Source organism: Callithrix jacchus, chromosome 12 (assembly GCF_049354715.1).
Source record: "Callithrix jacchus isolate 240 chromosome 12, calJac240_pri, whole genome shotgun sequence".
Lineage (NCBI taxonomy): Eukaryota > Metazoa > Chordata > Mammalia > Primates > Cebidae > Callithrix > Callithrix jacchus.
The window spans coordinates 5,798,416-5,812,705 of NC_133513.1; the positions used below are offsets into that span (position 1 = coordinate 5,798,416).

Sequence of the window (14,290 nt, forward strand, 5' to 3'; positions counted from 1 at the left end):
CCTCCTGCCTCCGCCGCCTGAGTAGCAGTGACTATAGGTGCAAGTCACCACACCCAGACCCACAGAGCAGTTCTGACCAGGACCATCAAATCCACAGATGTCGCGTCCCAAGCCTGTTCTCACACATGGCGCTGTCTGTGACTGACCCCTCTGACCCTCTCTGCATCAAGCCCACACAGTTCAGGGACCTTGCAGGAAAGTGTCATGAGGCAGAACGACAAGTGTGGACTCAGACCAACACCCAAGAACCTCCGGCTCACCCTGCTCCAGCTATGGGCAGAGCAATTATTTCAATCTCCTCATCAGTAAAATGAGAACACTAACGTAAACTGGCCCACGGGGCCTGTGCCGGTGAATGAAACACAGTCGGTCCCCGTATCTATGGGTTCCACATCTGCAGATTTGACCAGCCAAGGATTGAAAATGCTCAGAAAAAAATAAAATATAACACAATGATAAAAAACAAAAACAAAAAAACAACTATGTTATACTATATATATAGCATTTACATTCTATCAGGTATTATAAGTAATCTAGAGATTATCTAAAGCTTACAGGAAGAGATGTCTACAAAACATGACACCACTTTAATCCAGGACTGCAGCATCTGCAGACTGGCATCCCAGGGGGCATCCTGGCACCACCCCAGATACTGAGGGACGGCTGTCAGGTCATGAGGTGTTCCCACAGTGCCCACCGCATGGCACGCACCTGACATTCTGACTTCATTGGGCACCCGAGGATGCCTACTGGAGGCGTCCTTGCACCCTGAGGTGAAGGGGGAGGTCATGTGGGGAGTCCGTGCTTACCTTTGACCCCGATCTGGCAATCGTCCCCAGGTTGGACACCAGCTCTTCCTGTGTCATCCCGATGCCAGTATCCTGAGGAGAGAGACACTGTAAGCACCAAGCCCCCAGCACCTGGGGAGGGGGTAAGTGCACCGGCAGCCCCAGGGACTCAAATGGTGTCACTGACATTGGCAAGACAGAGCCCAGCTAGGTAGCACCAGATGCTCAGCAGAAAAGACTAATTCTAGGGGCTGGGCATAGTGTCTCACCCAGCATTTTAGGAGGCTGCAGAGAGCGGACCACAAGGTCAACAGATCAAGACCATCCTGGCCAACATGGTAAAACCCCGTCTCTACTAAAAATACAAACATTAGCCAGGTGTAGTGGCAGGTGCCTGTAATCCTAGCTACTCGGGAGGCTGAGGCAGGAGAATGACTTTAACCTGGGAGGTAGAGGTTGCAGTGAGCTGAGATGGCGCCACTGCACTCCAGCCTGGGTGACAGAGCAAGACACTGTCTCAAAGAAAAAAAAAAAACCCACCATCCTGAAAAGAAAATCTGACACCAGCAATTAGAAGGAAAAGCACAGCTCTTCCGTCATGGAGATGTGGCCCCCACGCCTTTTCCCTGGCTGTGGTTCTGCGGAACAGTAGCCCTCTCCTCTGGTGGCTCTATCAATCCAGCAGAACAATCCAATTGAGGAGCCCAGGAAGCAGGTGTAGAGGGCACAGTTCTGAGGGCGGCCCCCATATCCACCCTACCACCATGAGAAGAGTGGGCAGAAATGCCTCTCCTGGGGCAGACGCAGCCCTCATGTGGGAGCCTCGATCAGGCCCGTCCTGTTGCAGCTGCTCTGGTCTGAGGGCTGGTGTCACCCAAATCCATATGTTGAGACCTAACTCCCAAGGGGATGGCACTGGGAGTGGGGCCTTTGGGAGGTTTATCAAGAGGGCTCCACTCTCATGAATGGGAGTAGGGCCCTTAGAAAACAGGCTTGAGGGAGGTTGTCTGCCCCTTCCACCTTCTATGTGAAGATGTAAGGGGTACTGCCTGAGACAAAGGGCCCTTCCAGGTACCTAATCTGCTGGCCCTTGCTCTTGGACCTCCCAGCCTGTGAGCAATGTGATTCTGTTTATAAACTGCCCCGAGGTATTCTGGTGTGCCCTAAGTTCTAAGGCATTCTGCTACAGCCGCCGGAATCACAACACAGACCAACGCACAGTGGAACACACAGGGCCTTACTGACCACCGCCGCCTCCTTCCTCAAAGCCCGGTCAGACTCCCATCTGGAGTTCCTGACTCAACATTCCCATAACAAAGTGGCAGCCCCAGCTTGCTCTGCTATGACGTGCAAACCACTTAAATAAAAGAGCTCGCTCCAGGCCTCCAGCATCTATGAATTGGAACAAAGGCCCTGCTTCCTTCTAGGAAGTTCCTTTACAAGGCTTCCTCTCCAGGACAGTCCAAAGGGGCTGTGGGAGCCCGCCAGCACCAAGCAGCACTGCTGTCTCCATCGTGCAGCAGGGCCAGTCAATGCCACTCAGCAAAGGATCCACAGGTTCATCGCCAGACAAGGGCCTCTTATCAACACTTGACAGCAAGCAGCAGGCCGGGGAGACTGGCCAGCCATTGCCCTCCCCACTGCAGGCAGTGCAGGCAGAATGGGTGCCAAAACCATGTCACCACCAGCTATTGGGGTGCACACGTGTGTGCGTGTTCCATGGACCCCAGTAGTCAACAAGAAACATGGTACCGAGAGACTTCTGGGGAATTATTTCTGAGGTGCCGGTATGAAGAGTCCAAAATTCATTTATTGTAGATCATGTGGTAAGGTAATCACAAATAAAAACTACTTAAAGTTAATATCCAGTTGATATCAGTCATTAAATATAATTTTCACTGACATGTTTACTTCAGTGCCTCAGGAACTCAGAGTCTAAAGGAAAGGTTAATGTTGGACAAAGGTAAAGGAGAAAATCCAACTAACTGCTCCTATTTTCAATGTATTTTGATTTGTTTCCCAAACTGATCTGCATTGCAATCCCAACCCAAATCCTCACAGGTTTGGTAGAAAAGTGAAGGCTGATTCTAAAATTTATACATAAATACAAAGAACCTAGAATTGTTTTAAATTTTTTGAAGAACAAAGTTAGAGAATTTTAAATACCTAATTTTTTCTTTTTGGAGGCAGAGTCTCACACCGTCGCCCAGGCTGGAGTGCAGTGGCGCAATCTCGGCTCACCACAACCTCCACCTCCCGGGTTCAAGTGGTTCTCCTGCCTCGGCCTCCTGAGTAGCTGAGATTACAGGTGCCGGGCTAATTTTCTGTATTTTTAGTAGAGACGCGGTTTCACTATGTTGGCCAGGATGGTCTCAAACTCCTGACCTTGTGACCCACCCATCTCGGCCTCCCATAGTGCTGGGATTATAGGTGTGAGCCACCATGCTCAGCCTTAAAATGCCTAATTTTAAAACTTCCTACAAAGCTACAAAAATTAAGACCGTGTGATGTGGGCATTTAAGGATTGACACGTAGATCAAAGAAACCAAACCGAGCCCGTAAACAGAGCTGCACAGAGAGTGTATTACTTAACATGTGGCAAAGATGCCAAGGTAATTCAATGGGGATGATAGGTCTATCAACAGACAGTAACGAAGCAACTGGACAGCCATATGCAAAACATAAACTTCAACCCCTACCTCACCCCACACACAAAAATTAACTTGAAATGGATCATACATCTAAATGTAAAAGCTAAAGCTATAAAACCGCTAAAAGAAAACACAAGGCTGGGCACAAGAGTTCACATCTGTAATCCCAGCACTTTGGAAGGTCAAGGTGGGAGAATCACTTGAGCCCAGGAGTTTGAGACCAGCCTGGCCCATAAAGCAAGACTCTGTCTCTACATACAAAAAAAAAATTTTAAGGTAGCCAGGCATGGTGGCATGTGCCTGTGGCCCCAGCTACAGGAGGCTGAGGTGGGAGATCACTTGAGCCCAGGAGGTCAAGGCTGCAGGAAGCTCTGATAGCACCACTGTGCTCCAACCTGGGAGACGAAGGAAGACGCTGACTAAACATAAAAACCTTCCAGGTCATCAAAAACAAGGAAAGTCTGAGAAACTGTCACAGCCAACAGAAGCCTAAGGGAACAGGACAACTAAATGTCAAGTGAGATCCTGGAAGGGAAAAAGGACATGAGGTAAAATATAAGGAAATACGAATAGAGTTGGATTAAGGATAATATATCCATACTGGTTGATTAACTGCAACCAATGTAACATACTAACATAAGATTTCAATCATAAGGGAAGCTGGGTGTGGAGTAAATGGCAATGCTGTACTCTCTTTAAAATTTTTCGAGAGTCACCTACTACAGACACAAGAAAGAAGCCAGACAGGAGAATCCTGGGAAGAAAAGTACCATCAGTTATAACGCCGCTGCTCTGGCCCTGGGAACTAACAACCTGGACGTCCACTCAAGAGACCTAATCTGAAAGCTGGTAATTTCAAAGACAACAGGAGGGAAGAAACCAGCGTAAAAAAGCTGAGAATACTCAAAATCAGAATGCCTATCCCTCTAAAGATGACCACAGTTCCACATCAACAATGGAACAAGGCTTGACAGAGAACGAGCGCATCCCAATGACAGAATCACTCTTCAAGGAATGGATAATAAGAAACTTCGGTGAGTTAAAAGAACATGTTGTAGCCCAACGTAAAGAAACTAGGAACTTTGAAAAAAGGTTCGATGAAATCCTATTGAGAATAGACAACTTAGAGAGGAGTATGAGTGAATTAATGGAACTGAAGAATACAATACAGGAACTCCGAGAAGTATGCACAGGTTTAAACACTCGAATTGTTCAAGCAGAAGAAAGGATATCAGAGGTCAAAGTCCAACTTAATGAAATAAAACGTGAAGATTAGAGAAAAAAGGATAAAAAGGAATAAGCAAAGTCTCCAAGAAATGTGGGACTATGTGAAAAGACCAAATTTACGTTTGATAGGTGTACCTGAATGCGACGGAGAGAATGAATCCAAGCTGGAAAATACCCTTCAGGATATTATTCAGGAAAATTTTTCTAAACTAGCAAAGCAGGTCAACATTCAACCCCAGATAATACAGAGAACACCATAAAGATATTCCTCAAGAAGAGCAACCCCAAGGCATATAATCGTTAGATTTACCAGGGTTGAAACGAAGGAGAAAATACTAAGAGCAGCCAGAGAAAAAGGTCAGATTACCCACAAAGGCAAGCCTATCAGACTTACAGCAGATCTCTCAGCAGAAACTCTACAAGCCAGAAGAGAGTGGGGGCCAATATTCAACATCCTCAAAGAACAGAACCTTCAGCCCAGAATTTCATATCCAGCCAAACTAAGCTTCACAACTGAAGGAAAAATAAAATCTTTTATGAACAAGCAAGAACTCAGAGATTTTATTACCACCAGGCCTGCTTTACAAGAGCTTCTGAAAGAAGCATTACACACAGAAAGAAACAACCAGTATTAGCCTTTCTAAAAATATACCAAAAAGTAAAGAGCACCAACATAAAGAAGAATTTACACCAACGAATGAATAAAACAGCCAGTCAACATCAAATGGCAGTAACCCTAAATTTATATCGACTAAATCCCCCAATCAAAAGACACAGCCAAAACCCAACGGCATGTTACATCCAGACCTGTTTCACATGCAAGGATACACAAAGAATCAAAACAAAGGGATGGAGAAAGATTTACCAACCAAATGGAGAGCAAAAATAAATAATAAATAAATAAAAAGCAGGAGTTGCAATTCTCGTATCGGATAAAATAGATTTTAAAGCAACAAAGATACAGTGGTAAAAGGATCAATGCAACAACAAGAGCTAACGATCCTAACACCCAGATACATAGAGACTTAGACTCAATGAGACAGAAAATTAATAAGGATATCAAGGACTCGAACTCAGATCCGGAACAAGTAAACTTAATAAATATTTATAGAGCTCTCCACTTCAAATACACAAAATATACATTCTTGTCAATACCACATCACACCTACCCATAAATTTAAATGAAACATTGATTGGCCATTATTAATACCCAATTTTTTTCAGAATAAAGCAATATTTCCATTTACTCTCCCTCTTTCTCTTCCTCTTTTTCCTCTCCTTTACTTATTTTTTTTTTTCCTTTCCTTCTCTCAAAAAAAAGAAATCAACTTGTAAACCTCTAGATCCAGGTCGGCAATGTCTCTCTCATTTCCTTCCTTCCCTCCCTCCCCCCCCTTCCTCCCTCCTTCCCTCCCCCCTCCTTCCTTCCTTCCTTCATCCCTTCCTTCCTCCCTACCGTCCTCCTTCCCTCCCTTCCTGCCTTCCTCCCAAAAAAAAAAAAAAAAATTTTTTTCTGAAAATTTAAATCTGTTCTAAAATATTTACAAAAAAAAAAAAACTATAGATTTTTCTGATGTAGACAGAAATCATCTGTTGCCAGGTGACCTGCACAAGGTGATTTTAAAAGGAATTGGTGAGACCAGGCATGGTGGCTCACGCCTGTATTCCCATCAGTTTGGGAGAACAAGGTGGGCGGGCAGATCATCTGAGATCAGGAGTTCGAGACCAGCCTGGCCAACATGGTGAAACCCCTTCTCTACAAAAAATACAAAAATTAGCCAGGTATGGTGGTATCTTCCTGTTATGCCAGCTATTCAGGAAGCTGAGGCAGGAATCACTTGAACCCAGGAGGCAGAGGCTACAGTGAGGTAAGATCGCACCACTGCACTCCAGCCTGAGCAATAAAGTGAGACTCTGCCTCAAAAAAGAAAAATAAAAAAGGAATCCATGAGGGTTTACAACAGGTGTATACATAAGATATTTGACATCAAAAGAAAAAGATGATTTTGCCACTGAAATGCTACTGCCATAAGATTCTCACACTGAAGTGTTAGATATTAATTCAGGCTAGACAGTGATAAATTAAGGCTGCATATTTTATTCCCTAAAAATAACAAAAAGCAGTGTAGCTATCAGTAAGAGAGATGGAATGGTATAATATCTCTGAGACTCCACAAGAACCCCTCCTTTTCTAAACGTTATGTAAGAATAATGTATCAGTATTAGCTCATTAATTGTAATAAATGGGCCAAGCATGGTGGCTAATGCCTGTAATATAACACTTGGGAGGCAGAGGCAGGAGGATCACTTGAGGCCAGTAATTCAATCCCAGCCTGGCCAATTTGGTAAAACCCCATCTCTACTAAAAATACAAAAATTATCTGGGCATGGTGACACATGTCTGTAATCCCAGCTACTCAGGAGGCCAAGGCACGAGAACTGCTTGAACCTGGGAGGAGGAGGCTGCAGTGAACTGAGATCACACCACTGCACTCCAGCCTGGGCAACACATCAAGACTCTGTCTCATTAAAAAAAAAAAAAAAAAAAAGAAAAGAAAAGAAAAGAAAGAAAGAAATGGACCACGCTCATGTCAGATGTTGGGGAAAAACTGGGTACCAAAGGATATAATGGAACTCTGAATTATCTGCTCAAATTTTCTGTAAATCTAGAACTATTCTTTAAGAAAAAAGACAAAAGACAAAAACAAAAAACCATTCTTGTAACATAAACAGTCTTCGTACCAGGAAGTACTGGCACATGAGCACAGGTCCCTCTGCTCAGGACCATGAATCACGTCCCCATGACCCCTTGCCCCAGCCCATCCATTTTCTGTCACGTCCAAGGAACCTCTGTGCTGTAAACGGGAGGGATGTGCAGGCTGCCCCAGCAGCACATCCAGCTCTGTGCCCCAGCTCTGCTCATAGGGACCATTCTGCAGCCAGACCAGATCAGAAAAAACAGGGAGAAAAGAGACTCACTCCCCACCCAATCTTTATGACCAAGGGCTATGACAAACAAATGGCATGTACCAAAGGGCTCAGTCTGGATCTCTAAGCCCAAGAGGGGGCACATAAAGCTGACGCCTTACAAAAGCCCTTCCTTTAACGAAAACAGCCGTCCCTTAAGCTCATTCATTCATGAATGCCTTCATTCATTCATCTGGCATGGCCTTGAGAGCAAGTCAGCACCTTAAAGGAAATACTCAAATCCCGCCAAGGCCTGTCTGTTCACTTCTCCACAGAGACAGACACCCCTGCAATGATGCCATGACTCCGCCGCCACAGGTCCTGAGGCAGCTGTCTTGGAACACAATGTCTCTCAGGGCCCCTCCCTGACCCTCTTTGGCCTTTCTAACTTTTCAGCCTTAAAATTTCCACGAGGCTACAGCAGCAGCCATAAGCACTGCTTCGTCTGCATTTTTAGGGGGAAATGCAGTCAAAAATATGAAAAGAGTACATTAAAAATAAGACATGTTTAGAGATGTTAATAACTGCATACACCAAGACCCTATGTAGCTATACACTAAGATGTTACCAGCAGTTATCTCTGGATGATGGGAGGATTTCAAATTTTCTTCTTACCTGCTTTTCCAAAACATTCTATAATGAATAAGTGCTACTGTAACAATAAATCACAGCAAGAGTTATCCTGGTGGTACAGACGGCCAGCATGTCCCTAGGACCCCAGACATCGCTAGAAGGCAGGTGCGGTCCCTGCTGCGTGGCCAGCCTGCCCCAGGCCTGGACACTGCGGGCAGGTACCTGGATGGTGATGGTGCCTTTGTCGGCATCGGTCTGCAAGTGAATCTCCATTTCTGGCAGAGCTTGGCCGTCAGACACCAGTTTGTGACGCAGTTTTTCCAACGCATCGCTGGCATTGGAGATCAGCTCCCGTATAAACACCTATGGGAATAGAAACGGGAGGCACGGTTGATAAAGGACACTCATCCTGCAGTACCTATCTGGTCAGCTACACTTCCACCAGCTGTTCAAGGGCGGAGAAGAACCGCCGCAGAACAATCAGTTCTCAAAGCATAAAGAGTTTCTGCTTTAGTCAAAGTCAGTTCCTCTGGGCAGGTCACAAAGTAACTAAAGGTGTTGACTTCTGTCAGTCTTTCCTTTCAGGATTTGTTTGTTTGAGACAGGGTCTCGCTCTGTCACCCAGACTGGAGTGCAGTGGCGCAATCACAGCTCACTGCAGCCTCAACCTCCTGGGCCCAAGCAATCCTCCCACCTCAGCCTCCTAAGTAGCTGGGAGAACAGGCATGCACCACCACATCCAGCTAACTGTTTTGAAATTTTTATAGACGGTGTCTTGCTATGTTGCCCAGGCTGGTCGTGATCTCCTGGGCTCAAGTAATCCTTGTGACTGGCCTCCCAAAATGCTGGGATTACAGGCATGAGCGACCATGCCTGGCCATTCCAGGATTTTTCGATCAAACCTGAAGTTATGTGCCCATCTGTTAATTAAAACTTTAAGACGAGCCCTCCAGCTGGGTGTGGTGGCTCACACTGCTAATCCCAGCACTTTGAGAGGCTGAGGTGGGCAGATCACTTGAGGTCAGGAGCTCAAGACCAGCCTGGCCAACATGGGGAAACCCCATCTCTACTAAAAATAAAAAAACTAGCTGGACGTGGTGGCACATGCCTGTAATCGCAGCTGCTCAGGAGGCTGAGGCACGAGAATTGCTTGAACCTGGGAGGCAGAGGTTGTAGAGAGCCTAGATCGCACCACTACACTCCAGCCTAGGCAACAAGAGCAAGACTCTGTCTGAAGAAAACAAACCAAAGAGCCCTGTGAGGAACAATTTCTTTCCCAACTCCTGCACAAGGATGAGGACATATCACTCCAACATCCATTTCTCCTTGATAAGGTTTGGTGGTGTCCCCATCCAAATCTCATCTTGAATTGTATTCCCGTAATTCCCACATGTTGTGGGAAGGGCCGGCGGGAGATAAATGAATCACGGGGGTGTTTCCCCAATACTGTTCTCATGGTAGTGAATACGTCTCATGATATCTGACGGTTTTATTTGAAGTTTTCGCTTGTGCATCCTGCTTATTCTCTCTGCCTGCTGCCATCCATGTAAGACGGGACTTGCTCCTCCTTGCCTGCCGCCAGGGTTGTGAGGCTTCCCCAGATATATGGAACTGTGAATCCAATTTAACCTCCTTCTTTCGGAAACTGCTCAGTCTCAGGTATGCCTTTATCAGCAGTGTGTGAAAACGGACTAATACACTCCTACTCCACAAAAACGGGTTCCTTGGCTTCATCTCTAGTACAGACCACCAAACACCAGATCTACCACACCTGGAGAAAAACGGGGCCTAGGGACCAGCTGTCCTTTGGGAGATGAAAAGCAGCCTGACATCAGACCTTCCATTTAAAGTGAGTGAGAGAGGCCAGGTGCGAAGGTTCACACCTGGGATCCCAGCACTTTGGAAGGCTGAAGTGGGCAGATCACTTGAGCCCAGTAGTTCAGGACCAGCCTGGGCAACATGGTAAAACCCTATCTCTACAAAAAAATACAAATATCAGCCAGGCATGGTGGCATGCATCTGTAGTCCCAGCTACTTGGGAGGCTGAGGAGGAAGGATGGCTTGAGCCCAGGGGCAGAGGTTGTAGTGAGCCAAGATCATACCATTGCACTCCAGCCTGGGCGTCAGAGCCAGATCCTGTTCCAAAAAAAAAAACAAGTAAAAACAGAAAAATTAAGTCCGCAAGAGCACGCAGGTGAAGAGGAAGCAGCAGCCGATCTGAGCGGAAGCTAGAGGTCACTGGAGGCAGGACACAGCGCTCAGCACTACCAACCCAGGAATAGCTCCTGGACGCCTCTCTGGACTTCGAAATCCGGTGCTTTACCTTTCTTCCGGATTCTCTTTTGCCTTCCAGCAATAATCAGCAGGCCAATGATGGTAGCCTTTGTTTTCCTCTTTTTCCTTTTCCTGTTACCCCAAATGACTTTTGTGGGTTTTTTTTTTTTAATAGAGACGGAGGTCTCATCACGTTACCCAGGCTGGACTCATGCAAAATCCTCCTGCCTTGGCTTCCCTAAGTGCCGGGATTACAGGTATGAGCCACTGCACCAGTCCCCAAATGAGTTTTCATTTCCTCAGTAACTCCTCCCAGCTCCACATACACATGACTGGGGAACTTTCTTCTCCAGCAGCCAAAGGCCGCCCAGACCTGCAGGTGGTCACAAGAGGCAAAGGAGCCTCAGAGCACATCCACAGCTCCACAGAAACAGATTTCAGCAGAGCTGCACACTAGGAATTGGGGGACTTGTTTTGACAAGAGGATCTCACTCTGTCACACAAGTCAGTATAGTAACGTGATCATTGCTCACTGCAGTCCCAGTCTGCCAGGCTCAAGTGATCCTCCCACCCCAGCCTCCTGGGTAGCTGGGACCACAGCTCTGTGATACCACAGCTGGGTAATTTTTTTTATTCTTTGTAGAGACAGAGTCTTACTGTGTTGCCCAGGCTGGTCTCAAACTCCTGGGCTCAAGTGATCCTCCCACCTGGAACTCCCAAAGCACAGGCCACTGTGCCAGGCCTGTATTTGGGGAACTTTTAAATTATTGTCAAAATTCAATTAATTCCCAGAGTTGATCCAGCCCAAAGAACCATCTGGATACACTTATCCACGAAACCAAAACAGATTCTGGTAAAAATCCTCTCACTGGTAGCTTAAGATGGGGACCTGCCCAAAGTTTAATGCTTTCTCGCAGTTAATAAATTATCTGGCACTTCTCCAGAATGGTATAAAAACAGTTTTGTCAAAAGAAACCTTGCTAGCGTCAGGCACGGTTAGCAGGGAACGAACCTCTTTTTCTGAGTACAAGGACCGGGCAACGATGTCCAAAAGCTTCTTTGTCTCGGCCTGGAACTCATGTTTGGAAGTAGAACCTAGTAATGAAACACAGACACAACCAATAAAGTTTAATTTCTATTTTTGTGCAAGAATACGCTATGTCACATTCCAAAGAATGTTTAAGTTTATGAGTTTTAAACATTTAAGAGTTTGAACAAAAAGAAACAAGTAGACAGAAACAAAGTCTGGCTGGGCGCAATGGCTCACGTCCATAATTCCAGCACTTTGGGAAGCCAAGGCAGGAGAATCACTTGAGCCCAGGAGTTCAAGACTAGCGTGGGCAACACAGCAAGACCCCACCATCTCCACAAAAATACAAACATCAGCTGAGCATGGTGGCGTACACTTGTGGTCCCAGTGACTCAGGAGGCTGAGGTGGGAGGATCACTTGAGCCAAGGAGGTCGAGGCTACAGTGAGCCTTGACTGTGCCACTGCACTTGGCCCAGGCGATAGAGCAATACCCTGTCCCAAAACAAATCAAAAAGTCTCTCAGGGAAGGAGATCCCAGGGCAGGACAAATCAAGTGGCTCCTGCCTGCGCTGAAAGAACACAGATGGGACAAATCCTCCCACTGCTGAGGACAGTCACCTCAGGCTATGTTGAGGGACTGTTGAGCCTGGTTTCCTGATGTGCATGGTCACAGGAACTGGGCTGCCTCTAAGAACCAAATTACATGTTCTTTCTCTTCTTTTCCTTTCTTTTCTTTTTTGTTTTTAAAGGCAGAATCTGGCTGTCTGCCCAGGCTGCAGTGCAGTGGCATGATCATGCTCACAGCAGCCTCAACCTCCCAGGCTCTAGTGATTCTCCTGCCTCAGCCTCTCAAGTAGCTGGAACCACTGGTGTTCACTACCATGCCTGGTTTTTTTTTTTTTGTTTTTTTTTTTTAGATGGAGTCTCGCTCTGTTACCCAGGCTGGAGTGCAGTGGCACAATCTTGCCTCACTGAAACCTCCACCTCCCAGGTTCAAGTCATTCTCCTACCTTAGCCTCCCTAGTAGCTGGGGTTATAGGCATGTACAACCAAACCCGGTTAATTTTTGTATTTTTAGTAGAGATGGGGTTTCACCATGTTGGCCAGGCTGGTCTTGAACTCCTGATCTCAGGTAATCAGCCCACCTTAGCTTTCCAAAGTGCTGGGATTACAGGCATGAGCCACTGTGCCCTGCTAACTTTTTTATTTTTCATAGAGAAAAGGTGTCACTATATTGCCCAGTCTGGTCTTGACCCCTTGGCCTCAAGCAATCCTCCTGCCTTGACCTCCTTACAAGTGTAAGCCACTGTACCTGGCCTGTATTCTCCAAAAAAGCGGTTTCTAAATTATTTATTTAGAAATCAAAATAACAAGAAAACCTCACTTCTCTTTTTAACTTCAAAGATTCTACTCTTGTCGATCCGCTTAAAAGCCAGAAATGGAGCCACTTCAGGACTGGCTCCAAAGACTGCTTTCTTATACTTCAGAGGGAACGAAAAGACAGCTGCAGAACTTGGTCCGCTGCAGGCTGAGCCAATGCTGAGTTTCCCCCCCACCCCCGCTTCCATGATTATTAGCAGATGTGCCATGAATCACCACTCAGGGGAGGTGCTGCACGGCGAACTCACGGATGGCCACCAGAGGGGGCAAGACACACCCCGACACTGGCAGAAGTCCCTGGCTGGGACAGAAATGGAGGGCGCATCACTCCCTAGAGCCAAGACCTTCAGATTTCACACCTGAGGCGGTAGCTCTACCAATCACTGTCTCCACCTTGAAAATGCCCCCCTACTCACAGCAGTGAACCCAGAAGCCCTCCCAGACCAAAGCGCCAGTGCGGGCTACCGTGCACGCTCTCTGTGCTGCTGATGATCAAGTGCAGGGGTTCCTCCTTGTCCTCCGCAGTCTGCGTGCTGAATGGCTGTCCTGCCTGGAAGCTCCAGGCTGGGTTTCGCCTGGGGCAGAAATGGGCTGCAGTCCTCCGTGGACACAGAATTGGTTTTCCTGAAAAGACAAATACACAAAAAGAACAAGAATTAGGAAGACACAAGGAACAATTTGGTGACTGGTCCCATCAAGCGTGTCTAGAGGAAGCTAGCACGGATGCCTCTACGTCAGGCTGTTGCTGAAAGACAAATCCACAGGACATACACCACAGAATCAGGGTGTGGTTTTGGCAAGGAGACTTACACTGCCATCAGCGTCTAAGATGCTGGTGCTTCTTAGAACCTCAGGAGCAAACTGGAGCGGGTGGGCTGCTGCTCTCTTTTTCTGAGACACGGTCTCGCTCTGTCACTCAGACTGGAGTATGGGGATGCAATCACAGCTCACTGCACCCTCGACCTCCTGCGCTGAAGTGATGCTCCGGCCTCAGCCTTATGAGTAGCTGGGACCACAGACACAGAACACCATGCCACTAATTTTTTTAAAAAAATTTTGTGGAAATGGGGTTTCACTGTGTTGTTCAGACTGGTCTCGAACTCCTGGGCTCAAATGATCCTTCTACCTTGGCCTTACAAAGAGCTGGGTGTGAGCCACCACCTCCGGCCAACAGGTCCTGCTGACAGCACTTCCCACATTTGCCTCACAAGTGAGACCTCGCATCCATCCACCAAACTCAAACCTGGCTGGATCCTTGCCAGACTTCCTTGCTCTTAACAGTCGGGTGAAAAAAAAATCCTCCCAAAAGAGAGCCACATTTTTAAACGTTAATATTCTGAAACTGTCTCATCATGTTCTAAAAGTTGTTTTCATCCAAAGCAGAGTTTTTTATAAAATT

General features: G+C 46.6%; 1 protein-coding gene across 4 annotated transcripts in view; it reads right to left on the reverse strand.

Moving 5' to 3' along the window:
• TRAP1 (TNF receptor associated protein 1) overlaps positions 1-14,290 on the reverse strand; it is a 56,263-nt gene that overhangs the window by 22,594 nt on the left and 19,379 nt on the right. For all 4 annotated transcript variants that reach the window (XR_013524537.1, XR_013524539.1, XR_013524538.1 and 1 more), the window contains exons 2-5: positions 13,357-13,515; positions 11,493-11,575; positions 8,429-8,569; positions 810-881 (exon numbers count right to left, since the gene is read on the reverse strand). Coding sequence is in view for 1 of the 4 variants with exons in the window: in XM_035266766.2 (XP_035122657.1) it covers positions 810-881; positions 8,429-8,569; positions 11,493-11,575; positions 13,357-13,515 (455 nt within the window). In the remaining 3 variants the exon portion in view is untranslated. The remainder of the gene's footprint in view (positions 1-809; positions 882-8,428; positions 8,570-11,492; positions 11,576-13,356; positions 13,516-14,290) is intronic.